The 26433-nt window shown below is 47.7% G+C and overlaps 4 protein-coding genes across 5 annotated transcripts in view; 2 read left to right on the forward strand and 2 right to left on the reverse strand.

The window, feature by feature from the left end:
* Window positions 1-3890: 3890 nt before the first annotated feature.
* LOC135920487 (uncharacterized) lies at window positions 3891-4964 on the forward strand. The gene has a single exon (XM_065454757.1). The coding sequence runs from the start codon at window positions 3891-3893 to the stop codon at window positions 4962-4964; it is 1074 nt and encodes a 357-aa protein (XP_065310829.1).
* Window positions 4965-10287: 5323 nt separating this feature from the next.
* Window positions 10288-12893, forward strand: LOC135920486 (putative nuclease HARBI1). The gene is made up of 4 exons (XM_065454755.2): window positions 10288-10747; window positions 10863-11002; window positions 11768-11936; window positions 12195-12893. The coding sequence occupies exons 1-4, from the start codon at window positions 10541-10543 to the stop codon at window positions 12870-12872; spliced, it is 1194 nt and encodes a 397-aa protein (XP_065310827.2). The 5' UTR covers window positions 10288-10540; the 3' UTR covers window positions 12873-12893.
* A 188-nt stretch (window positions 12894-13081) lies between these two features.
* LOC139051941 (uncharacterized) lies at window positions 13082-15762 on the reverse strand. Its single transcript, XM_070528989.1, has 3 exons — window positions 15744-15762; window positions 15567-15632; window positions 13082-14745 (listed from the first exon to the last, which is right to left on the reverse strand). The coding sequence occupies exons 1-3, from the start codon at window positions 15760-15762 to the stop codon at window positions 14096-14098; spliced, it is 735 nt and encodes a 244-aa protein (XP_070385090.1). The 3' UTR covers window positions 13082-14095.
* A 9906-nt stretch (window positions 15763-25668) lies between these two features.
* The window catches only part of LOC135920494 (sphingosine-1-phosphate phosphatase 2-like), a 187635-nt gene continuing 186870 nt past the window's right edge, over window positions 25669-26433 (reverse strand). The window contains exon 6 of one of the 2 annotated variants that reach the window (XM_070528959.1): window positions 25669-25890. In XM_070528959.1, coding sequence (XP_070385060.1) covers window positions 25684-25890 — 207 coding nt within the window. In that variant the 3' untranslated portion in view covers window positions 25669-25683. Of the gene's footprint in view, window positions 25894-26433 lie in introns of both variants that reach the window. The other variant, XM_065454761.2, reaches the window with a different exon arrangement.

Raw genomic sequence — 26433 nt, forward strand, 5'->3', positions numbered from 1 at the left:
CGAAACTGGCAAAGTTCAAGTGGGAAACGTTGCAACATTCCTCATGCAGCCCAGACCTGTTTCCTTGCGTCTTCCACATTTGGTAAAATTTGAAAAAAACTGCTCAAGGGAACCAGATTCGTGTCGGAAGATGACGTGTAGTCATTTACAGATTTTTGAGGCAGCAACCCAAGGAGTTTTATGAGACGGCAATTACGCGACTTGTTAGTAGGACAAGTGTCTAAATACTCACGGTGACTACTTTTAAATAAAGTACCCCGTTTATCATATATTCGCATTGGCTCACTTTCATTTGACTCGCCCTCGTATATTTTGCAGAACTCCTGCTTTTTTACATGTGCTCTCTGTTGCGACTATAATTTCGGGGCAATTGCTCGCAATACACGAGCGGTGACAGCTGCTCCTGCGCAATATATTCTAACAAAGGACAGTGTCATTGAGATTTTCCCCTGGTCGTTGCATATGTACGAAAATGTAAACAAGGTTGTTGAATGATATATATATATATATACATATATAGATCCCTCGACTAATTCTGTAAGGAGGAGGCCGAGCGGCAAAGTGAGCCCCCCCCCCCCCGAACGAAATTTCTGGCTACGCCACTGTGCATAAGGGACAGGAGTTGACTCTGTCTGAAACCCACTGATGTCTCCAAACAGACAAGCATTATTTCTGTTCTTTTCCGATATCATGCTGCACTTACCACAAATTGAACACTGCATTAAACACTGCATTAGTTGTCTCTAGTTTGCTCATTTTAATAATGGTTCCATTCACAGTCTCTACTGAACAGCGTAACACAACATATTAACTAATTGCACTAAAGTCTGAGAGTATGCTGGTTACATATACTGCATTTGGTTACATTTAGATATACTAGATGAGTTACATTTACATATACTGGCATATGAACACACTCAGTGCTGCTTTTCAACTGAGATTATTCAATACATTAAGCAACCTAACTTTTAACCTTCACATGTGACTGTTCAAGTCAATGCACATATACAGGATGCACAACTTACAGGAAAAATAAATAAATGAATTGTTTGTTTAAAAAAAAGCCTAATAAACTCGTAACCCAGCATGGCGGATATACTACCGGTGGCGTCCATGATTTAGCTAGTGGAGAGGCCTGAATGGTTGGCTCAACAAAGAATACCGCTGGTCAGGCATTTTGGAGGCTATAGAACATAAGACTACCACCTTTTCACGGATGTACTGATGATGAAATGCTTGTACACAGCTTTAAAGTGACAATTCCATCTGAGAAAGTCCATGATTAAATCACCCATGACATGTCTCGTGGCTCTTGAAAGTTGAGCTCCAAGACTGGTATGCTGTGTATATCACCGACAGTAAGCATCAGACTAGCAATACCAGAGTAACAGGCGAATCACCCATTGCAATCACCTCTGATGGAGTTACAGAGCTCTTCTGAATCACCTTTCGAACGGCAGAGTAACACTGTACCATGTTTAAAACAATACATTTGTGTTTCTCTGACTGACCTTTTACTTGAGACGACGTCTCTTTCCGCCCCCGCACACCAAACTGAACAGGCCGCAGGTGCTAACGCTACGCTTGTTACAGACACATACTTATGCAAACCCCGCCACCTTACATATCATCTACCCGGACGCCTACGCCGACGATGCGTGCCTCTCGTACGGGGTCATGGCGACACTCGCACGCGTGCTCTGGGAGTGCAGAAACGCTCCGCCCGACTCTACCTCCGACAAGTGGGCGAAGATCATACGAAGCCCGCTCCTGCAAGACCAGCAATGGGCCGTCCAGCAGGCTCGCGCAGCGGCCGCCAGGTACTCCCTGCCGGTCCCTGATTGGGAGACGCCCACTGCGTGCTGACGTGCGTCCTGCAAGACTTTTATTAAAGTTTTTCCAATCCAATCCGATCCCGGCACATATAGGAGAAGCAACCACGAATGGCCCTCCCAACCTGAATGAGAAGGCCCACCGAGGCGCGAGAGAACTAGACCACCGCGGCTCGGACAGTGATGGCCCAACACTCCGAAACCCCCGGGGAAGGGGGAAGGACTGCGGGGAGGTGACGACAAAAAAGTAGCGATACAAAACGACAGGGACAGACTGGTCACGTATACCACTGCATACTGACACACTATACGAAATAAAGAGAAGCATACCCACAACCCCACAAACAACTTGACAGGTGTCAAAAAACAGATCGGAGAAAGTTGCAAACCAGAATGTTCCGAAACCCGGTGCATTTAAACAGAGTAAATTCAACACAATGCCCAGACTCGAGCTGCAAGCATGAACCTGCAGACATGGCACACATCTTATGGAAGTGCACACTGATCAGATCAATATATGTAGAGGACAAGATAGAACCAGACCTTCTCGAGAAGCGATGGCTAAGCGATCTGACTAGCTCGGAACTACACGACCAACTATGGGCTATCCAGCGGGCCCGGGCAGCGGTGGAAAGGCTATGCCTCACCGCACATAATGCCCGGGTGGCCTAAGCCCGGGCTGGCAACCTCGCAGGTCCTTTTCTCAATAAAGTTTTTTAGAGCGCAGCTCTTTGGCGTCCGTTCCTGGGTTTCGCGTCGTCGTCGTCGTCGGCGTTGTCGTCGTCGGCGTCGGCCTCGTAACCAGCTCGCCGACGAATCTGCTGCTCCGCCGCCGCGCATGCGCGCTGTCGGCTCTCCGGGCGAGGGAGGATGATGGAAGGGAGGAGGAGAGACTGTGGAGGAGGGCTGGCTACACAAATGGCTCTTTGGAGTCCGTTCCTGGGTTTCGCGTCGTCGTCGGCGTTATCGTCGGCCTCGTAACCAGCTCCGCCCCCCTTTCATCCCCCCAGCGCTAGCAGCGACCGACTGATACCGCTTTCGTGAGTCCGCTACCGCACTCACGAAAGACGTCGTGCACTTCCTGCAACTCGCATTAACCGTCCATCGATCCACACCGATGTTAGTAGTGGGGGACTTTAATGTTGACATAAAGACAAACAGCAATTTCCTAACACTTATGCGGGAGAACATCCCGTTCCTCTCGCTCGTAACGCGTCCCACGGCTGTGACAACCTCGCGAGGCACTTGTATAGATCTCGTCTTTGAGAATCAAGCATTGGTGTACCAAGTCGAACATATATCAGTCTATTTCTCCGACCACAAAGCTTCCTTCATGACTGTCAAGAACTGTTAGTGGAGTCTTTGTTAAAGGAATACGTGTGAAAAATAAAAAAAAATTCTGTGATAGCGCATACATGTGTTGCTCGATTTCTTTGCCTCAATCTATCGAAAAGGTGAAACAGCTTATTTGCTGCGCTCAAATTTCGCATTAGGAAGTAACGTAATCGTCGGTAATTTTTTTCCCGTCCGTCCATCCCTGGTTTCAAAAAGTTACCTTCCTAGACGCCATGTGCACCTTTAGAGGAATGACTTATACAGATAAATTGGCAATTTATTCTCTCCACCATGGATGCTAAAAAGTCTCAAAAGGCAAAATGCGACTCGCTGATAGATGCTTCATTTAAGAAAACATTTCCCCTTTTTACACACAATGCTTTGTTGAATGTCATATTCAGAGCAAGTGAAAAGCACAATTAGGCCTATAATTCCCTGCCTGTGAGGATCCTTTGTACAAACTGCAGAGGTCGCCACAATTCAGCCCCGTTTGTTAGGCTGCTACTAGAGTGTGGCGCCCCCTGTGAACTGTGTATGTCTGCCTATATATGTTCGGGCCCAATAAAGAAGGGGCATTCCCTTTTCGTCCAAGCAAGTGGCCGCACGTTTCGGTCCGTCCCTGCGTGCTCGTGCCCCGCGCGGCACCAACCACGCGACATGGTGTCAGAAGTGGCCGCATAACGCCCCCCTGCCTTAGCCCTCACCTCATAGGAAGGCACCAAGATGTCCCTCGAGACCGGCGAGCCGCCGAAACTGTACGGCGTCAACTTCCAGCCGCCGGTACCGATCAACTTCGCGAACCCGCCAACGTGGGCGAAATGGCTCAGCCGCTACGAAGACTACGCAGCAGTTTCCGGACTGACGCGAGCGTCGGAATACATGCAGGTACGCTCGCTACTGTACTGCATGGGCCCGGAGGCCCGCCCGCTTCTCGAGACCTTTTCGCTCGACGCCCAGTCGCTCGCTTCATACCAAGCCGTTGCCACCCGCTTCACTGAGCACTTCGTGCGCCCGGCAAACGAGCTTTACGAATGGTCACGGTTCCACAGACGTGTTCAGCTGCCCGACGAAAGCGTCGACACGTACTACGCAGAACTGCGCAGGATGGTTAAGCGCTGTAACTATCCGTCTGCTGCTGTCGAGGAAAGGCTCGTACGCGACCGGTTCGTCGTCGGCCTCCGCGACTCCAGTCTCTCGGACCAGCTGTGCCGGAACGCGAAGTTGACACTACAGGACGGCTGGACACAAGCCCGTCAATCCGAAGACGCCGACAGGGAAAAGGCGTTGCCCCAGAACCGCACCGAACACTCCCGCGAGCTCCACCTCGACGCCGCAAAAGCTAACAAGTTCCCCTCTCGCCGTCGCTCCGCCGCTAAGCCTCGTTCGCCGCAGTCGCTAGCAGAGCGCTCACGCGAGCCGTCCACATGTGAATTCTGCGGCCGCGCGCCTCATCGATGTTCAGACTGCCCGGCCCGTCGTTGCACCTGCAACTTCTGCAAAAGGAAAGGCCACTTTGCCGAAGTATGCCGCTCGTGGAAGTTCAAGCAGTACAAGCTCAGCTCCGTTCACCTGCACGCCGTCGCGACGCCCACCTCGGCAAAGTTCGTCGACGTCACCGTTGACGACTACACAGCGCAGTTCAAAGTCGACTCCGGAGCCGAAGTATCTGCTGTTCCCAGCGGCTTTCCTACCTTGCCTGCCAAACTCGACCAAGTCGACACTCTGCTCACTGGCCCGGGAGGACAGCCACTGCGCGTGCTGGGCTCGTATGTGGCAAGACTTCAGTGTCAAGGGTAAACAAGCTGTCAGCGCCTCTACGTGATCCAGTCTCTCACTGTGCCTCTTCTGGGACTGCCAGCGCTCCAAGCCCTCCAAGTAGTTCGGTTTCTTGGTCAACTCAAGACTTCAAAAGCGACGCTGTACGCCGAGCTCTTCAATGGATTGGGCACCCTCAAGGACGAATACAACATCCGGTTGAAATCCGATGCCGTACCTTTCTCGCTAAGCGTACCTCGCAGGATCCCCATCCCGCAGCTCGAGATTGTCCGCCGCGAGCTGGACAAATTCGAAAGCGCAGGCGTGACCCATAGGGTCGACAAGCCAAGACCATGGTGCTCGGGTCTCGTCGTCGTCCGGAAAGGCGATGGTTCCTACCGCCTCTGCGTCGGCTTAACACAACTCAACAAGGTCGTCCTTCGTGAAACACATATTCTGCCAACTGTCGAGCAAGTCCTTGGCCTCCTCGGCGATGCAAGTTTTTTCGAAGCTAGACGCGACCGCAAGCTTCCACCAGGTGAAACTATCTGAAGACTCCCAAGAGCTTACGACATTCATCACCCCATATGGCCGATACTGCTTCTGCAAGCTCCCCTTTGGCATCACCTCCGCACCAGAGTACTTCCAAAAGCAGATGGCAAGAATCCTGGAGGGCCAGGAAGGAGTCGCCAATATGATAGATGATATTTTGGTTTTTGGACGCACCCGCCAGGAACATGACGCCAGACTGAGCCAGGTGCTATCTCGCCTTGCAAAAGCAGGTATCACATTGAACCAGGACAAGTGTCGTTTTGGGGTACCCGAGGTCTCCTTCCTCGGAGTTGTCGTCTCAGCACAGGGCATCAGGCCAGATCCGGGCAAGGTCGAAGCAGTCAAAGCCATGGAAGCCCCAACGGACGTCGCTGGCGTTAGAAGGCTGCTCGGAATGGTGAACCATCTTGCCAGGTTCTTGCCACACATCTCGGACGTCACAGCTCCCATCAGAGCCTTACTGAACAAGTCTGCGAGTTGGGTGTGGCAGCACGAGCAAAAGGCAGCATTCGAGAAAATCAAGGAACTCTTGACGTCAGACAGGTGCATGGCCAAGTACCACCCGTCGTACGCCACTACGGTGCCTGCAGACGCAAGCTCATTCGGACTCGGCGCAGTTTTGCTACAGACGCAACCCTCAGGAGAGCGCCGCCCAGTCGCATCGCTTCGAGATCAATGACCGATACCGAGCAGCGTTACAGCCAGACTAAAAAAAATTACCGACGATTATGTTACTTCCTAATGCGAAATTTGAGCGCAGCAAATAAGCTGTTTCACCTTTTCGATAGATTGAGGCAAAGAAATCGAGCAACACATGTATGCGCTATCACAGAATTTTTTTTTTATTTTTCACACGTATTCCTTCGGCGACGGTATTGCTTCGGCGACGCGTACTCCTGGATCATCTCGACGGCGGCGACGGTAAGCTTCTGCTTCGGCGGCACGCACCTCTGGATTCTGACGGCGACGGCGCTGGGCCTCTGCTCTGGCACCTCGTTTAGCAGCAGCAGTAGCAGCAGCAGCAGCAGACGGAGGACTTCCATCGGTCGTCTCGCTCATGGCTCAGAAAGAACTGGCAGATAATTTCGCAGTGGCGAACGGCAGCGGCAATTTCGGCTCGGGCGGTGCACATATACAGATCCGCCGCCACCGATCTGGCTCTCTGATTGCCACCGCACAGGGCGAACGGCAGCGGCAATTTCGGCTCGGGCGGTGCACATATACACATCCGCCGCCACCGATCTGGCTCTCTGATTGCCACCGCACAGGGGTTGCATTGGAGGAGGAGCGAAGAAAGGAATTAAGTTCGAGCCGGCGCTTTGACAACCGGAGACTCGCAGGAAGAGGGGGGAGGGGGGCGGCGTGTACACCCAGCGGCAAACGATGGGGGCAGAAGCGCGCGCAGCAAGCGGACAACACGATAAAGGGAGGAGGGAAGAGATAGCAGCGACTGACTGATGCCGCTGACGCCGATAGTGAGTCAACCCCAGCTGCGGAGTTGGTTTCAGGGACAACGCCGCCGATGCCGACACAAACAATATGATACCCTCGCTTCCGCAGCGCTAAGAACCAGGTCTAGCCGTGGGAAGGTGGTCACGTATTCGTCGACGTGCCGGGGCCTACGTGAAATAACCGGCGCGTCGGCAACTGAAGAGCACCCTATCCGCCACACAAGAACAGGGGGGGGGGGGCCCTTTCCTCCTCTTTCTGCATGGCGGCGACGGTGTTCTATGCAGTCACGTTATCTTGACTCTCTAGCGGCGTCAGCGGCATCCAGCGGTATCAGTCGGTCGCTGCTAGCGCTGGGGGGATGAAAGGGGGGCGGAGCTGGTTACGAGGCCGACGACAACGCCGACGACCACGCGAAACCCAGGAACGGACGCCACAGAGCTGCGCTCTAAAAAAATTACCGACGATTACGTTACTTCCTAATGCGAAATTTGAGCGCAGCAAATAAGCTGTTTCACCTTTTCGATAGATTGAGGCAAAGAAATCGAGCAACACATGTATGCGCTATCACAGAATTTTTTTTTATTTTTCACACGTATTCCTTTAACAAAGACTCCATTAACAGTTCTTGACAGTCATGAAGGAAGCTTTGTGGTCGGAGAAATAGACTGATATATGTTCGACTTGGTACACCAATGCTTGATTCTCAAAGACGAGATCTATACAAGTGCCTCGCGAGGTTGTCACAGCCGTGGGACGCGTTACGAGCGAGAGGAACGGGATGTTCTCCCGCATAAGTGTTAGGAAATTGCTGTTTGTCTTTATGTCAACATTAAAGTCCCCCACTACTAACATCGGTGTGGATCGATGGACGGTTAATGCGAGTTGCAGGAAGTGCACGACGTCTTTCGTGAGTGCGGTAGCAGACTCACGAAAGCGGTATCAGTCGGTCGCTGCTAGCGCTGGGGGGATGAAAGGGGGGCGGAGCTGGTTATGAGGCCGACGACAACGCGAAACCCAGGAACGGACGCCAAAGAGCCATTTGTGTAGCCAGCCCTCCTCCACAGTCTCTCCTCCTCCCTTCCATCATCCTCCCTCGCCCGGAGAGCCGACAGCGCGCATGCGCGGCGGCGGAGCAGCGGCGCATGCGCGGCGGCGGAGCGCGGCGGCGGAGGCGAGCTGGTTACGAGGCCGACGCCGACGACGACGACGCCGACGACGACGCGAAACCCAGGAACGGACGCCAAAGAGCTGCGCTCTAAAAGAAGCTTTGGCAACGACGTGGGCTATCCAAAGGTTCGACGAGTTCGTCCGTGGCATCCCCTTCGACGTCGAGAGTGACCACCTGCCACTGGTTTCGCTTCTGGGCAAGATGGAACTGGACATGTTGCCGCCTCGTATTCAGAGACTACGGCTGAAGACCATGCGATACCAGTTCCGTATGCTGCACGTGCCAGGAAAGCTGCTAGCCACGGCTGATACGTTGTCGCGCATCACCTACAAGCCACCCACTCCTCTAGACACTATCGAACTTTTTGCAGCACAGGTAGCCGGCTGCACGTCGGAAGTCTTGCCACTCAGCCCTAAAGACGTGCGACAGGCACAAGAGTCCGATAGCGAGTTCAAAGCCCTCGCTTCCTACTGCCAGAACGGTTGGCCTAAAGAGACCACGATACCACTGCACCTCACAAAGTACGCCTCGGTGGCAGACGAGCTTTCTGTCTGCGACGGTGTTCTGTTGAAAGGCGCCCGGTTAGTCATCCCATCGTCCCTTCGGCCAGCGGTGTTGACGCTGTTGCATGACGGTCATCAGGGCATCAACAGGACCAAAGCCCTAGCTCGGGAGTCAGTTTGGTGGCCCGGTATCTCGACAGACATCGCCTCTCTCGTTGCCAACTGTGAACAGTGCGCTTCCACCCGCGTGAACTTTGCCGAGCCCCTGCTCTCCACAGCCCTACCTGGACATCCCTGGGAATTCCTTGGAATGGACTTGTTCCACCTCAACGGCCAGACGTTCATCCTGGTGGTGGACTATTACCTTAGGTCTTCCTTAACTGTGTCTTGCACAAGTATTACCTTAGGCGGCTTGCGACAGTACTAGAGGCAATGAAGTCATCAGGGCTCACTCTGAAGCCATAAAAGTGCCGCTTCGCTTACGATGAGCTTCTGTTCCTGGGCCACGACATCATCAAGTCTGGAATCAGTCCATATCTAACTATATCTAACCATATCTAACATATCTAACTGGTGCCTCACTTGGCGCATGGAACTCAACATTAATAAATGCAAATCTCTGCGGATTTCTCATTCTAACACAACTTGCCCTACCTACGCCCTTAATAACTGCCCCCTTCAATCCGTTACATGCTACCGTTATCTTGGCATTCATATAACCAGGGATCTTTCTTGGAAGCAGCATTTACAATATGTAATATCTAAAGCTAACCGCTCCTTAGGATATTTGAAAAGAAATTTTCGCTTGCGCCAGTTTCATTAAAACGGCTGTTGTACACGACATACGTCCGCCCCCAATTAGAATATGCCTCATCCGTTTGGGATCCTCATCAGATCACATTAATTAACGAAATTGAATCGGTGGAAAATCGCTCGGTTCGTTTCATCTTAGCTAACTACCATCGCACTGCTAGTGTTACATTAATGAAGAGTACCCTTCAAATTCCATTATTATCTCTTCGCAGAAAAGAATCACGCATTTCCCTTTTTCATAACATCTACTACCACAACGCATCTCTTCGCCCTCTTTGGATCCAACCTGCGCCTTATTACTCGGCTCGTCGTGACCACTTACATAAAGTTAACGTACCCCGTCATAACATACGCGTGCTCACAATCATTCCTTCCTAGGACTTCAGTCGACTGGAATAATCTACCTACATCATTAGTAACATCAGTGATCCCACTCTTTTCAAGAATGCACTAATCAACATAAAATAATGTATGGTGGCAAATGGCATAATTATGTACTTATTCGTGAACATTGTTTGCTTGCTAAAGCCTTTCTCTATTTTCATGTTATGTAAGTCTCTGTTATTTGTTATGAATGCATTACTACTTTTCTCATATTGCTTTTGTTCCTTGGAAATTCCTTCAACTAATCCTGCATTTTTTACTCTTCGACTGTATTCTCGCCCCTCCCCTCTGCAATGTACAATTATGTACCTTGAGGGTATCACAAATAAATAAATAAATAAACGCACTGAAGACCGCTGCCATCGCAAAGTTCCAGCAGCCCATCGACAAGAAGGCAGTGCCTAAATTCCTTGGTATGTGTGCTTAATACAGGCGTTTTGTGAAGGACTTTTCACGCATCGCTGAGCCGCTGACACATTTAACTAATGGCGTTTTTCACTGGTCGATTCGGAGCAGGATTTTTTGCTCCGCGGCAACGAATCCGAATTTCACTGGTCGATCTGGAGCGGGTTCGCGCGTTCCACTGGTCGTTTCGGATCAACTCGCTCCGCGCCGGATCGCTCTCACTTGCTCCGCCGCCGAGACGCTGATTCGGGCGGAAATAGAACGCGCCACATGGCGTCACTTCCGTCTTCAAGCAAAATCGCTACCCGGTCGGTACGCACAACATTGTGTTGCTTCGCAAAATGGCTGCGTTCGGTGCTGCTATAGAGCTCGCGTTTAGCGATGAGAGTTCGAGTAGCAGCTCTTCCAGCTCGGACGACAGCGATGGCGAGATGACGCAAGTACTCTACGAAGCTTTCTTTTCAGAGGCATTCTCAGAACCACCGCGCAAATGTCCTAGGATTGTCGGATTCGTTGAGGAAGTTGTGCGGCTATACTCGGATGAGGAGGTAAGCATAGCACCACATTAATAGTGCAGGTGTCTCGTTATTGTATTTTAAATGTTTGCTTGTTTGCAGTTTCGCAGGAACTTCAGAGTTTCTAGAATGTTTTGCTTGTTTGCAGTTTCGCAGGAACTTCAGAGTTTCTAGAAGTGTAGCGGAGGACCTGATAAGGAGGTTTGAGGACTCCGAGTTCTATCCACGTAGTGATCGTGGCGGGTCCCCTTCGAAAACCGCTGAAGAGCACGTTCTGATATTCCTTTGGTAAGTCATCGAGCTGTGTTAAGTATTGTGCGCCTGTTTACTTAACCTTACGTCATGCTTTCTTGAAGTAGTGAAATATAATGCAATTCTTTGCTGTTCGTTTTTTCACGGCGGCGCGATCAAAACGCACAAGGTGCGCGTTTATATCGAGCGGTAGTATTTTTGATTTCCGAGGTCATTCCAAACTTTAAATGTTTACTCGTTTGAAATGCCAATTTCACGCAGAAATCCTGTTTCTGTCTCTCTTTATTGCATGTGAGGATTGCTGACAGTGCATAAATGTCCAGTATAAGGTCCACTGGTTGCATGCAACACACACACTGATGGGTGTAAATGATGAAGAAAACCAGGGAATGCAAGGGCGGTTTTTATACACAATGTAGCTTTTACAAGCTAGCCAGCAGTCTATCTTGCACATTTTGATTACTGATGTTGAAGGATGAAAGTTTTAATGACGTTTGTGCACACACTGGTACATATATCATAGGGATAGCGATAAAAGCAGCCTGTAGTAGCCAGGCTTTCACCCCTTTGTCCGTTCAAAAAGTTGTAAGGAGTGAGCAACACATTGTATACATGGCTAATATTCCTACTTTTGAGGCACAAAGCTTGCAAGCTCTATTATCGTACATAGCACCTGAAGAGATTAAAGGGAGTACCATTATTTGAACGGTTAGCATTTTATTAAAGGTATTACTTTTAACTGGTATTACTTTTTACTTTTAGCTTACACAGATTGTTCATAAAATTTGTATACTTTTTCAGGTTCGCTGCAAACAAGGCATGTCTGAGGGATGTGGCCAGTCGATTCGGCATCGGGGAGGCTACGGCGTTCAGGATTGTTGAGCGGATGCTTGATTATCTAGTGGACATCGCCAAAGAACTTATAATATTCCCAGAAGACCTCAATCAGCTGTCGGCAGACTTTGAGCAAGTAAGAATTTTATTGATATTTCACTCTTTCATGCCATGCACTCTATTTAGCAACAGTAGTCTGTGCCATCATGCTTTCTCTTTATATATCTTGACATGAGTTGGGCTTATATCGTCATAAGTAAACCCAGCCCTATTAAACTCATTCCCCATTTAGGCGATATGGCTAGTCATTCAAGAGAAGCACATTCATTCAGTTAAGATGCTTAAATTTTAAATATCTGTCACAGATGTTCCTAAATTTCTCTTAATATTGCAGGTGTCGGGTGTGCCCAATACTATTGGATGTATCGATGGCTCCTATGTAAGCGTACGATGTCCTGCCAAGAAGGTGCGCTCTACATATGTAAACAGGCACAACTACCCGTCGTTGACTCTGCAATCTGTGTGTGACTACAAGAAGAGGTTTCTGGACGTCACAATTGGCAATCCAAGTAAAATCCATGACTCAAGGATTTTCAGAAAGTCTAGGCTTGCCGAGCGGTTGCCTAGCATTTGTTGCTCTGGGAAATTCCATGTTCTTGGGGATGCTGCTTATCCTCTTCGGAATTATCTCATCACACCATTTCGTGACTATGGACGTTTAAATTCAAGACAACGAGCCTTTAACCTAAAATTTTCGGCAACGAGGGTCAAAATTGAGAACGCCTTCGGGGACCTCAAGGGCAGGTTCCGCCAGCTGCTGCACTTGGATTTTTTTTTTGTTGATAAGATGAACAAGTTCATCATTGCTTGTTGTGTTTTGCACAACCTGTGCATTAGTTGTGGTGATGTCGATGTGCCACCATATATTGACGACGCAAGCTCGGCATGGGACTGGCAAGCACCACCAGATGACGACAGCCAGAACTGCGGCCCCCTGACATCAAGTGAAGCTGCACTGCGTCGACAAGGGGAAGCGAAGCGGGAATGCTTGCTTCAAGCAATGTACATTTGAGCTGGAAATGCAAACTGTAGCTTCTTGTGTATGATATAAAGGATAATGTGAATATGTCATGTAAATATTGTAATGCAATGAAATTATAAGTAATCAAGTAATGTATGGAAAATAATTTATGAAAACTGGCACGTGCCACAGGCTCGTGCTGTGCAACATGCTGCTTGCACCAAACATCTGAATGAGTTAGCTTCCACAGGGATGAGAAAAGTAGTTGCGTGACCATGACCTAACAGTTAGAACATGAAACGGGCAATCAAGTTAATTGCAAATCTACTGTGGAAATCCCATAGTTATCTGTACTTTAAACAGTTTGGTATTCTCAGCATTAATGCTTTGTATCCATTCAGTTTATTGTATATGTACAAAAATGTAATTATATCAAGTAATGAACCTATACCGACAGAGTTTAACCCCCATCATTATACCCCTCCCCGCAATGTACGACATCGCTGGCCTTGTCATCTACCTTTTTGCCGCACCTTATATCGCAGACAATCTTTATACATGTGTCTCATTATCTCAACATATTTGCTGAAAATAATGTATGTTTAGAAGATACATCCTGAAATCAGCTGTCATCCATGCTTTTGGATTTTGAAACCCCTCCTACATTGTAAATAGACATGAATTATTATATTGTAAAATGTTTAGGTTGACATTATGTATTGTTTTCTCTTTTGTAGTGTATGAATGCACCATATATTGATTTTCCGTTGAGAAATGTTGCATGCAAATCTTGTATATACCAACCCATTGCTGTTCATGTGTACCTGGAACACTGGGTGCTCTCTCAGCTGCCTTTAGCAGCTTTTTGCCTAGTGTCCCCTCTTCCCTGTACTGCTTTGTACTGCGCAAGAGGAATAAACTTTGTATTCTATTAAGAAAGAACACTTTTGCAGCTGCTATTTATGAAACGTAATTACATAAAGCGAAAGCACCTAAAATAATTAAAGCAAAGAGTCAGTAACAAAAATGTTACACGACAATCTTTGTGTAACACATTTTTTTTACATTGTCAATACAATGTTCAGAGGGGGGAAAAGTGGTGTTGTGTACATGTATGTGCAATGTTATGCGTTGTCAAAGTGTGACTGCTTTATTTTCTTCAAGGAATGTGTCCAATACTCTTAGTAATGTCAAGGAGCACCATCTTTGCAATAAACATGTTTTTATTGCATTTTATTCATTGTGGTCTAAGCCAAAAGCTTCACGCAGAAGGCTCATCTTTTCTGCATGCATTTGATCCCGCCTCTGCATCTTTTCAAGTCGCTTTTCTTCTTTTTTATGTCTCTTTCAGCTCTTCTCTTTGCCCTGCGCTCTTCAATTTCTTCGACTTTTTCCAAAAATGCAGTCATTTGTAGCATCCGGGCTGTACTCGGGCGATTTTTTCTGCCGTCGTCTCTTGGCTGCTGCTCCTGCTCAAGGGAACAAGCTGCAGTCTCTGTGGCACTACAAGTAGAACTTGAAGAGCTAGACGTGCCATGGGGGACGGATTCTGATGCTGACAACTGTGGGTGTGTCTTTCTTGACACCACACCGCTCGCATCCCTGACTATCTCTGGTTCCAGGCTGTCATCGAGCCACTTGATCTTCTCCAGCTCATCTTCATAGGGGACATCAGCTGGAGAATTGCCAGATGTGTTATTTTCCACGGCTGCTACATTTTTCCTCTTTAGCACTGTTTTGTACCTCGTGCAGCACTGCTCTCCAGTCTTGATTGTACCAGTTCTGCGTTGCAGCTCTACTGCAATTTTTTCGAACATGGCTTTTTTGTTTCTGAATTTTTTTAGAGGACCCACTTGAGGAAAATAAGTGCTATACAAATCAAGCAGCAGCTTTGTCTCCCCGCTTGTCCACTCGCACCCCGGAGCTGGAATGTACAACAGCAGAATAAATTTTCATCATTCATAACCATTTCACTTGCTGTGCCCAGCACTAGCCTTGTTAAGGTAAAGGGCATAATTGCTTCAGCAATGAAGTTTGAGTTGCACCTAAGGGAAAAAAGCAATGCAGAAAGATTGTGTATATGTGTGTCTGTACAAGCATCCATGTAAATGTAACACAAGATACAGTACATATAGTAATGTCCTATTAGATGCACTTGCAAAAAGTTGGGGATCCAGTTTAGAGAATGTTGTTCTAACAGGAGCAAACTGAATCACTCTAAACCAAGTACAAGTTTCAACTGTTCATAATACTGGAAAATTTTCTATGTCTGAAACCAGATCAGCTACATATTGTTCTTGGCTGCCATTTACTTGCACAAAGCATTTCACTTATAGAGAATGATCAGTGGCGATACCACAGATTGGTTTTGTGGGGGAAAAAATTCTGTTTTCGAGAAGAAATAAAGGTTAGCCTTTGGTTAATGGGGCAGCCTATTCTGAGCAGCAGACTGCTTATTCCAAGCCTGGAGCGAGTTTTGCTGTATCCACACTTGCTTTGGAGCTGTATCCTACGAATGATGGTGGGTATACCCCTACAGCAATTAGCAGATGGAAAAAAAAATTCACACAGTCTGCATTTCGTTTGCAACCTCGTAAAAGTGTTTTTCGAAGCTAAGGAACTTGTTTGGGTGTAAATTTAGAAACGTCGCATAATAAAGGGTCTCTTCTGGAAAACAACCGTAAGCTCTGCCCCCCTCTCCGCTTCTATTAGAGCCAATGGTGATTGTATTGAAAGCATACTTACCACGTGCAGCAGCCTTTCTTAACTGGCCAGCCCCACTTGCAGGTACACCACTGGATGCAGCTGAACCTGTGTTTGATAGTTCAAAAGCAGTAATGTAAATGAACCATTAAGGTAGGCTTGACAGTGCACGTAAATTCTTCAGGCATGATCTTTAAATGTTGGTTATTCAGACATTGCCTCCCTTATTTTTGTCCATCATTAGTTTAATTGAGCATTTGTTCTTTACGAAACAAATAGTACAAATGTTACAACAATGGCAAAGAAGAAAAAAAAAACGTTTTTCTAGTGTGTTGGCAAAAGCCCCTGCCACTAATGTATTTGGCTGTACATATTTTGAATACATTGTTCATATATGAGTTAACGCACTGAGTGTGTTAACTCAAGTGCTCCTCCGGGGGATGCCTGCTCCTAAATTGAGCAGTTCTTGAGTGTGTTCTGAAATTCTTGCACATTGTTTCCTGTGTTTGAATTAGCATTCGAGAAGGTCAAGGAGCTAGCATAAAAACAGTAATGTTTTAGTTTAGTGAAATGAACACCTAACACCTAAACTTAGTAAAATAGACACTTAAACTTGGTATTTCATCCCCAAAGCCACAGAAAAATAAATAAAGACTTATAAAGCAGTGGTAAAGGAGACGGACCCTTTGTTTCTTATTTTTGTAACAAAGAGGGAGAGCGGGCGCGCCGGGTGGTGAGGGTTTTGATAGTGAAAGGAGAACGGTACAATGCGCGGACTCTCGGTGAAAGAAAAGGTTAACAGAGCTCGCCGTAGAAAGTAGTTCTGTCCAGATTTTTGTTGAGAGCAGAACAACTTGCCATTTATCGTTCTTCAGTGGTCGTAGCGTCGGCGTCGCCATCGGTAGCACCTTCATGTACAGAAAGCATAAAACAAGAATAAAATCTCACGGGCAGAATTGAAAGCAACAAGGTCTGCTAAAAAAAAACAAAAAACACTTGGGATCGCACGAAGCTCGCCATGCTTTTTTATAAAGAGGGTAAACTCGACATAAGCTGCGCATTGCGAAATACACGACAATGCGCGTCTGTAGCATATAAAACAGTGGGATACCTACATAGGCTGATACCTGACCACTGTAGACCGTTTTTGTTTTTACGTATGTGCGAAAGGCTTCCGTTGCCGGTAAATCCCTCTAAGAAGCACAATTTACAATATCCTATAAATGTATATCTCTCCAGCTGGCATGAATTTTGCTTCATATTTAGAATGTTTGACAAGTGAAATGTGCTGTTAAATATAACAAGAAAGCTGCATACGCGATCTCGACGCCTGAAGTACATTATTTATATTTGAGCATACGCTTCATCAACAACACGTGCTCTTAATATACTAAGCGACAACACTTTTTCGTTGGGTAACTTTACTATAAAATGCATGACCGGAAATTTTCCGGAACCACGACAACACTGCATGCTGCCGGAGCATGGATCAAGGGGGCAAAAATGCGGTTTAAAATGCTCCGATATTTTGCCTGCGCTTATTTCTCCTGCCATGAGGTGCACCTAGACCAGCTGTTTAAATTATTAGCCTTGAATGTCACGCGGAATTTGATGTTATGATCCATTTCAAGTGAATGCCACTTACCGTTGCACTCATTTCCACCTTCCTTGAGGAGATCCTGCAACAGCCGGCGCACTGCAGGCGTCAACCCTACGTTCTCCATGCACAGTCCTTGCGGGCGCGACACCAAAAATGACAGACTCTATACGACTGCCGCACAGGTGTTCTGTGCTGCCGCGGGCCGCGGTCAAATTACGCACGTGGGATGGCACATGGGACGGCGGCTTTGGTTGCCGTGGAAACGTACTGAGCGGAAATTGGGCATAGTTTTCGGAACCCGTTTGTGTCACGTGCACGCAGACTTCCTGTGTGATCCCCGCGGAGCGTTCGTGCGTTCCACTGGCAGATTCGGATTGGTGAAAGCCGAGCGCTCGCTCGAGGATTCAGGCGGCTGCTCCGAATCGACCAGTGAAAAACGCCATAAGTGTGATATCGAGTTGAAGTGGAAAACGCCGCAGGCCAACGCATTTCAAGAACTCAAACGAAGCATGCAGTCGCCACCGGTACTTGCGCACTTCGACGAGGACGCTGATACAGAAATCCACACTGACGCCAGTAGCCTAGGCCTCGGGGCCCTTCTAGTGCAAAGGAAAGACGGACTTCAACAGGTTATAGCTTAATTACGCTAGACGGTCGCTATCAAAAACGGTATGCAATTATTCTACGACCGAAAAGGAATGCCTGCGTTGTGCTCTGTGGCCGCTTTTCCCATGGTCCCCACGGCCTGGATCGTAATCTGCAATGATGCCCTCCGGGTGACGCGGCTTCTGCGACGCGTCAGTCACAGCCCTGAAATATGTCAACAGATCCATCTTCTGGCGGCACGCATCCCGCAGCCAATTTCTATCGAGTGGATCCCACGCGACCTTCTAAGCTTCCAGAGCCGTACGGATTCTGCGACCCGTATAGCGACCTCTCCATCGCCACTGCCTCATCTCTTTCACCTAGATGATGCCACCCTCCGTTTAACAAGAAAGGAGCACCTCCGGCGCCGCACACGTGCTCTCATGCCTCCGTGTGCGGTAAGCCTCCCCCGCAGCCTTACCCGTGCAGAGGAGGTTGCGCTTCGGAGGATCCGGGTCGGGGTTGCCCTCACTCCTGCCGTGACACGGAAGTGGGCCGCAATTTCGCCTGTTATATCCTCGCCCTGGGTGTCCAGTCTGCAAGTCGCGAAATGCTGAAGCCAACATCCACCAGCTGCTATGGATTTTCCCTGCATTCAAACCGACAAGGCTCCGGCACCTCGCAGCAGCTGCACTTTCGCCGCATGATCATAGCGATTACACTGCGTGGACGCAGGGACCACATTATCGATCCCTCGTGGACTTCATTAAATCCGCAAATCTTTTTTCATTCATTTATTCGTCCTTATTCAGCCCCATCTCATACCCCTGTATGCCCCAAGGCATTTACTCTCGCATTAAAAAAAGGAATGCCTCGCCATGATTTGGGCTACAGCAAAATTCCGTCCTTACCTATATGGCAGGCCATTCAAAATCGTCAGCGACAATCACGCGTTGGGTTGGCTAGCGAAATTAAAGCACTCCTCAGGACGCCTGGTGTAGTGGAGCCTCAGCCTGCAAGAATATGAGATCACTATAACCTACAAGTCTGGACGAAAACACTGATGCTGACTGCCTATCACGCGCCCCCATTGACTCTCCGACGCAAGACGATGAGGATGAAGACGCCTTCCTTGGAAAATAAGCGCGGAAGACTTCGCTGAACAGCAACGGGCGGACCTGGAGCTAAAAGGCATCGTCGAGTATTTGGAAGGGAACATCGACGTTGTCCCTAGGGCATTTAGGCGAGGACTGTCTTCGTTTTCAATTCAAAATAACCTACTTGTGAAGAAAGGCCTTCTCATCAGTCCGCGCCAACTGCCTTCTTGTTGTTCCCTGAACACTCCGTCCAGACGTACTGCATGCGCTACATATGACATGCGACCGCTGGTCACCTCGGATTCTCCCGGACGCTATTGAGGATACAGGAAAGGTAAAACTGGCTGCGCCTGACCGCCGACTTCACCCGTTACGTCAAGACATGCTGAGACTGTCAGCGACGTAAGACACCACTGAAAAGGCCAGCGGGATTACTACAGCCGATCGAAGCTCCTTGACGACCGTTTCAGCAGATCGAGATGTATTTGTCGGCATGCTTACCAACGTCAAGATTCGGAAATAAGTGAATCGTTGTGAAACCTTACCCGTTTCGCTGAAACTAAAGCTTTCCCGAAAGGTAGCACAGCCGAAGTGGCGAAATACTTCGTCGAGAACATGCTGCTGCAACATGCTGCCCCAGAAGTCATCATCACTGACAGAGGAATGACCTTTACAGTGGAGCTCACCCAAGTCATTCTGCAATGCAGCCAGACAAGCCACAAGAGGACAACTGCCTACCACCCACAGACGAATGGTCTCACGGAGCGCCTGAACAAGACCCTCGCCGACATGCTAGCAATGTACGTCGACGTCGAGCACAAGACGTGGCATGCCGTCCTGCCATCACAGCGGTGCAAGAAACAACATGGGTCACGCCGTTCAAGCTGGTTTACGCCAGGAATCCCACGACGACCCTCGACGCCATGTTGCCGCACGTCACTGACGAAGAGAATCTTGACGTTGCCACATATCTCCAGCGCGCCGAAGAAGCCCGACAGTTCACCCACCTGCAGATGAAGAACCAGCAGAGAACCGATAGCCCACACAACCTTCGGCGACCATATGTCAAGTACCAGCCCGGCGACCGTGTTTGGGTTTGGACACCGATACAGCAACGAAGACTCGGCGAGAATCTTTAACGCCGCTGTTTCGGACCCTACAAGATCATCCGCCGCATTGGCGCACTCGACTACGAGGTCGTGCTATACGGCATTACGCTATCACAACGACACATCTCATGACATGGAATACACTAGAATCTCGTTATTAAATTTCGCGGGACCGCCGAATTTAATGCGTTAATTTGAATTATCGTAGTACTGAAAAACCAATAGTTTCATGTCAGTAATGTAGCACAACAAAGAAAATTACATACCTTTGCAGCAGATGCAAAAATATGCAAAGACGTGTTCGTACGTAAATACTAAACGAGAACGTTGGGCACAGTTTAACTACAATTTATTCTTGAAGAAGTCTGTAATCTTCTACTGGCGAGTAGACAGCGAGCGCTGCAGGACGAACGCCTCCATAACCTCGACCTTCGTATGAAAGTCATCGGGGACATCTTTACAGCGCCCGAGGAATGATCGCATCTTTTCTAGAAAGACGAAAACATCCGAGCTGGAAATAGTCTCGTCCTCTTCACGTATTGATTCAGTGTCGGCATCGTCTTCGTCACTACTGCAATCTTCTTGCTCACGCACTTTATTCACGACGTCTTCGTTGGTGAGCTCCGCGGATGTAGCCGCCGCGCTGTCGCAGTTAATTTAATCATCGAAGGTTACCACGGTGTCCACGGGAAGCTTCTCGGTAAGCTCATTCCACATTTCTGGATTGAGCTCCTCTGTGCCCTCCAGTCTTGTGGCGTAGACGAAGCCTTTAAAAGGCCTGCCTTTTGCCAGCAGTTGCTGATTGTGCTTGCCTTCACGTTCCACCACGACCCTAGAATCATTTCTGCAGCTTGAGGAATGTTTACCTGTATGCGCAGCTTCAGTCGAATATTCATCAGGAGGGGCTGCACAACACGCTTCTGAAATTCGGCCTTCACACATCTGATGATGCCCTGGTCCAAAGGTTGAGCAAAGAAGTACAATTCGGGGGCATTGCTCAATCGCACGTTCACGATATGCGCCGAGCAATTGTCAACGATGAGGATAATTTTTCTGTCTTTCTTCTTCATTGTGTCATCGAGCTGCAGCAGCCGCTGAGTGAACAATTCTCGCGTCATCCACGCTTTTTTGTTGGCTCGGTAGTCGCAAGGGAACGAGACGGTTTTCAAGCAGCGCGGCTTGGCAGACTTGCCAACAACTAGCGGCTTGAGTTTTCTCGTGCCTGTGGAGTTGCAGCACAACCGAACCGATACGCGGAGGCGTGATTTCTTTCTGCCCTTGCACCTGTCACCTTTGAAGTTCATTGTTTTATCAGGCAACAACTGATAAAAGAACGCCGTTTCATCGCCGTTGAAAACGTCGTCTGGAGAGAAAGACTCGATGATCCCTTAAACGCGCCGGTTCCGCCAAGCAACCGCACTCCCAGCGTCTGCTGCCTTTTCTTCGCCACGCAATGCCATTCCTTTGCCGGAAGCGGTAAAGCCATCCGGAAGTTGCATCGAAACCGGAGATCATGTGTCCAAGGCCGCCGCGAACTGTAGCACCTTCTCTTGAATAATCAGGCCTGACAAAGGCACATCGTTTTGTCTGGCATCCTTAAATCACGTGGGGACGGCGTCATCGACGTTCTGGTAGTTGCCAAGCCCCAAGCGTTTTCTTGAGGGAGCCAGCTGTGACTCTCGATGCAATTTCATGATCTTTTACCGATCCTTGAGCATCGTTGCCATTGTTGACGGGGGAATATGACGCTTCCTGCACAGGTCGACTTGCTTTCTTCCAGCATTCAGTTGCGTCAAAATGTCCACTTTTTTTAGCGAAAACTGGCGTCGCTTCTTTTTAACGCGGGGGCCAGGAGAACTCATTGTCAGCAATACGAACGCACAACACAATCACAGCACTGATAACTTCGCAGCTCCTGCCTATCGCTATCAACGTGGTGACGCTAGGCTACGACGTAGTAGGAGAGTCCGAACTATAGAGTTTCTCACTATAACACCTAGAGGGAAATCTGGCGCCACCTTGTATGGGAGTTTCCTAACGGGCGCTGTGCTGTCATGGGAATGACGGTATATGTATCTGCGAGGCTTGTGTTGGCTGGTGTTGTAAGAGGCTGCCTCTAAAACGTTGATATGGCTGCACAAACAACGCATTCTTAAAGTGAAATCTTCATAGAATGTTTCCATTCACGCATATTACATCTTTACTCAACTACAATGAATGACGAAGCGAAGAAAAGCAAGAACATACGACAAACAGTTTCAAAGCGAGCGCGAATCTTGTCGTCTGTCCTCCAACTTTAGTGGCCTGCTGATACCTTTTACGTATCATATAATGCAATAATAAGTTCTCATAGTTAAACAAACATGTTCTTGTTAGTAAAGCTAAAACAACTTTTTACTTGCTGTTTTAGTACAAAATGAATCAGTGTGACAGACGGAACAGTGCTTGCCAGGCGCGTCATCAAGGTGTCTGGCTCTCCGAGAACGATGCCAATCCGAAGTCACAATATACCGGTATTCCCATGCATACCAAAGCGTAGCAGCGCCAGATTTCCCTCTAGGTAATATAACGAGAAACTCTATGGTCCGAACAATGCCTCCTATACTAGATGCCTGCCGGGTTTTCCCAGTGGCACGAACGCTGGATAAAAAAAGAAAGGTTATCCAGTGGCCGTGCCATTGGAGCGGTTTCTGTAGTTCAGGGTAGTCGTGGAGAGATGGCGATCGCTACCGACCCTACTTCCTGTTGCGGAGGAAGTGACGATTACTAGGCTGGCGAGCGCTTGACCAATGGCTTGACGAGAGACCGCGGGTTCGGCCTCCAGGATCACTACAGACGCCGCTATGAGGTCGGAGGCAAAGAAACGTGATTCCACTTTGGAGCAGCAGCCGCAAGTAGCGCTCGCAGCCGACCCTGGTTACACAACCTAGTTACAGCTTGTGTCACCAGGGCCTGCTTAATGTCGCAGGGGATGTATAGCAAGCTCGCAATAATGGAAATAGACGAAGAGGGTAAGAACAGCCTCGGAAGTGATCATAAGCGTATTAGTCTACAGTTGGGGGCCCTGCACAGAAGAGAAATGCAGGGAATTATAAAAGAGTACGCAGAATTAAATGACGAACAAGTAGCGTAAATAGCGGCCGGCATAGAGGAAGCAATAGAGAAATAGCCCATGGAAAAGTGGGATTATAATTAGTTAGAACTACACATTAGTATAAAAATAAGAGAAGTAAAATGAGTAAACCGCTGGAGAGGAAAGTGGAAGCCACGAAGTTGGTGGAATAAGGAAATTAGGGAGGCCATCGAACAACGACGGTGGGCATCACGGGAACACAGAGAGACAAAGAGGGCGCAGTTATCTGAAGAGGAAGTAGGCCAAAAATGGGCATCTTATCAACAAAAGAAACAACAAGTGCAGGTGCTCGTCCAGGCTAAAATAAAGCAGTCCTCTGATCGCTGGCTGGCTGAAGTTCGCGATGCAACTAAAGCGTAGTCAAGAAAATTCTGGAACCATATAAGCTGGCTGGGTAAAGCGTATCACAGAAAGCAGGAACAGATTCACGATGCCGAAGAAAATTGTTTAGAGGGAGATGACGCTGTGAACTACATCGGTTCGGTTATAGCAGAGTCATTTAGGAAAGACGATAGGGTAATCGCCCCAAATGAGGGAGCAACACAGGATAGCACAATAGAAAACAGCTTAGAACTGCCAATCTTAACTAGAAAAAGGCGGATGCAAATGTTCCAAAATGCACGTCCGCCGGGATAGACGAAATTCTAATAAAGTTAATTAATGAACTTCGCTCAAGAAGCAAGGAAACGCTGATGAAAGCATTGGATGCAGTCATAACAAATAACCCAATTCCGCACAGCTGGAAACAGAGTAAAATGATATTGATTTATAAAGGGAAAGGCGATAAGACGAACATAAAATCCTTCCGAGCAATAACGATAACGCTAATTATATATAGGCTGCCAATGCAGGTGGTGAAATTAAAAGTGCAGTCATGGGTAGAAAGTAACAGAATACTCGGACAACTTCAGAACGGGTTCAGAAGTGGTAAGTGGTTAGATGATAGCCTATTCGTGCTTACCCACTGCATAGAAATAGCTAAGGCGGAAAATAGACTTCTGTATTTAGCCTTCCTGGACATAAGCGGTGCATACGACAATGTGAACAGGGAACTCCTGTAGAACATATTAAAAGATGAAGGTATTGTTCATGAGGTAATTGATTTTCTACAGGAAATATATTGAGAAAATAATGTTGAACTAACATGGGAAGGAATTAAGAGTACGACAACTGTCGAGGTACACAAAGGATTAAGGCAAGGTTGTGTTCTATCACCGCGGCTGTTCATGCTTTATATGACAAGAATGGAAAGAAAGTTACAACGAAGCAATCTACGGTATAATCTGTCGTACAGCATAGGCGGAAAGGTTTTTGAGCAACGACTACCGGGTTTAATGTATGCTGACGACATTGTACTGTTAGCAGATTGCCAGGAAGATTTGCAAACTCTGGTTAATTACTGTGGAGACGAAGGAGACAGTCTAGGTTTCAGATTTAGAGCAGCTAAGTTCGGTGGGATGTTTTTCAACGATACAACTGATCAGGAGCTTACAATACAAGGCCATGAAATACCCCAAGTGGGCGAATACAAATATCTCGGGGTATGGATAAACAAAGGGCAGGTGTACACGGAAAAGCACGAACAGTCTTTCGTTGCAAAAGGGCGAAGAGACGCCGGGATAATGAAAGATAAGGCATTGTGTTGGTACAACAGGTATGAGGTACTGAGAGGTATTTCGAAGGGAGTAATGGTGCCGGGGCTTAATTTCGGGAATGCGGTCCTGTGCTTAAGGGCAGAGGTTCAGTCGAGACTAGAAGTAAATCAGAGAGCTGTGGGAAGGTTAGCACTAGGTGCCCACGGGAAAACCACAAACGAAGAAGTACAGGGGAATATGGGCAGGGCATCGTTCGAAGCGCTGGAAGCTCAGAGTAAAATCCTATACGGAAAATGCCTGAGGAAATTGGACGATAACAGGTGGGCAGCTAAGATATTTAAATACCTATACAGAAAGAGCGTTGACTCACAATGGCGGAAAAGAACTAGGAAGCTAACCAGTAAGTATGCCAGACACGAGGACTGAGAAAGGCAGAGCATTAAACGACAGGTTAAAAATGCGGAAGGTAAAAATTGGATAAATTCAATGGAAAACAAGCACAGTGCTGAACTATATCGATACTGGAAACAGCAGATCAGGAAGGAAGCGTCTTATGATAACTCAAGAGGCAGTGCCCTACTCTTTGAAGCTATAGGTCAGGATGTCTTGGAACGCGGAGCTATAAAAAGAAATTTAACGAAGAAGAAGGCACATGTACTGTGTGTGGTAAATCTGTAAAAACAGCTCATACTGAAATGTGATGGTATCCGTCCCGATGTCGATGCGGGCACAGTCACGCTTCTTGAGGCCCTAGGGTTCAGAGATAACAATAGTCATGTAAATAAATGTGCGGTGGAAATTAGCAAAAAAGCGATTGGAGCGCCCGTGGTGTCGTCGTCTTTCTTGTACGTGTTGTTTTTCGCCACAAAATCTTTTCAATATGTAAGCGATTGGAGGATTGGTGGCTCAAAAGCAGAGAGGTGACGTAAGGTTAAAAGTGTAGAGAGACGTATTCAAAGAAAATTGCGAATTTTAATAACTTAAAACACAGTTTAACAAAAATAATAAGTTGGGCATGGCGGCAACTGCCATTACCCGTTTCAAAGGGGGCGCTCCAACCTTCCATCCTTCCATCCGGTGGAGAGGAAGAAAGTGGAGCGAGGCCGGAACCAGTTTCTCAGCTCACGCGGCAGGCATCCATCCTTTAAAGGAAGCCTTGGTCCGAACATGACCACACGCGACGCTAAAGCTGAGGCCGATCCTCCTGGGGCTGCACTCGTTGAAACGGATTCCCCAGCGCATGGCTGCTGCTGCGGATGATGATGATAGGTATAAGTCTCAGCAAATCGGTACCGAAACTTCAACGGAACTTCGTAATAACGAAGCACGTTCGTGATTACGGCAATAAATTACGTACGTTATGCTGAAATACCCGGTAATCTGAAATTCGTAGTACTTAAGTTTATTACATTGAAAATATAGGCATTTTGGCAGGGATTCTTAAAAAGTTCGTAAATCTGAAAAGTTCGTTAATGTGGTGTTCGTAGTAACTAGATCTTACTGTAATTACTTATGTGAGCACATCGGTTACGATGTTGATTAGTTCTTTGATGTGGCTAACGAGACCGACGAAAACAAACTAATAAAAGCATCAGCTATGTCAGTCGGAAAGGAGTAAACATTTCCATAATAATGAATAACTTAGAAATTCATTAATAACGCGTCATTGCTTACGAGTGTTACCTTTCAAAATCCTCTCTTCATGATATCGTTTGCCTGCTGCTTTTCACAACAGTGTTAGGATATTGCAGTATTTTTTATCTGATGTTAAGGAATTGATTTTAAGGTTC

The sequence above is a fragment of the Dermacentor albipictus genome, unplaced genomic scaffold (assembly GCF_038994185.2).
Source record: "Dermacentor albipictus isolate Rhodes 1998 colony unplaced genomic scaffold, USDA_Dalb.pri_finalv2 scaffold_16, whole genome shotgun sequence".
Taxonomy (NCBI): Eukaryota; Metazoa; Arthropoda; class Arachnida; order Ixodida; family Ixodidae; genus Dermacentor; species Dermacentor albipictus.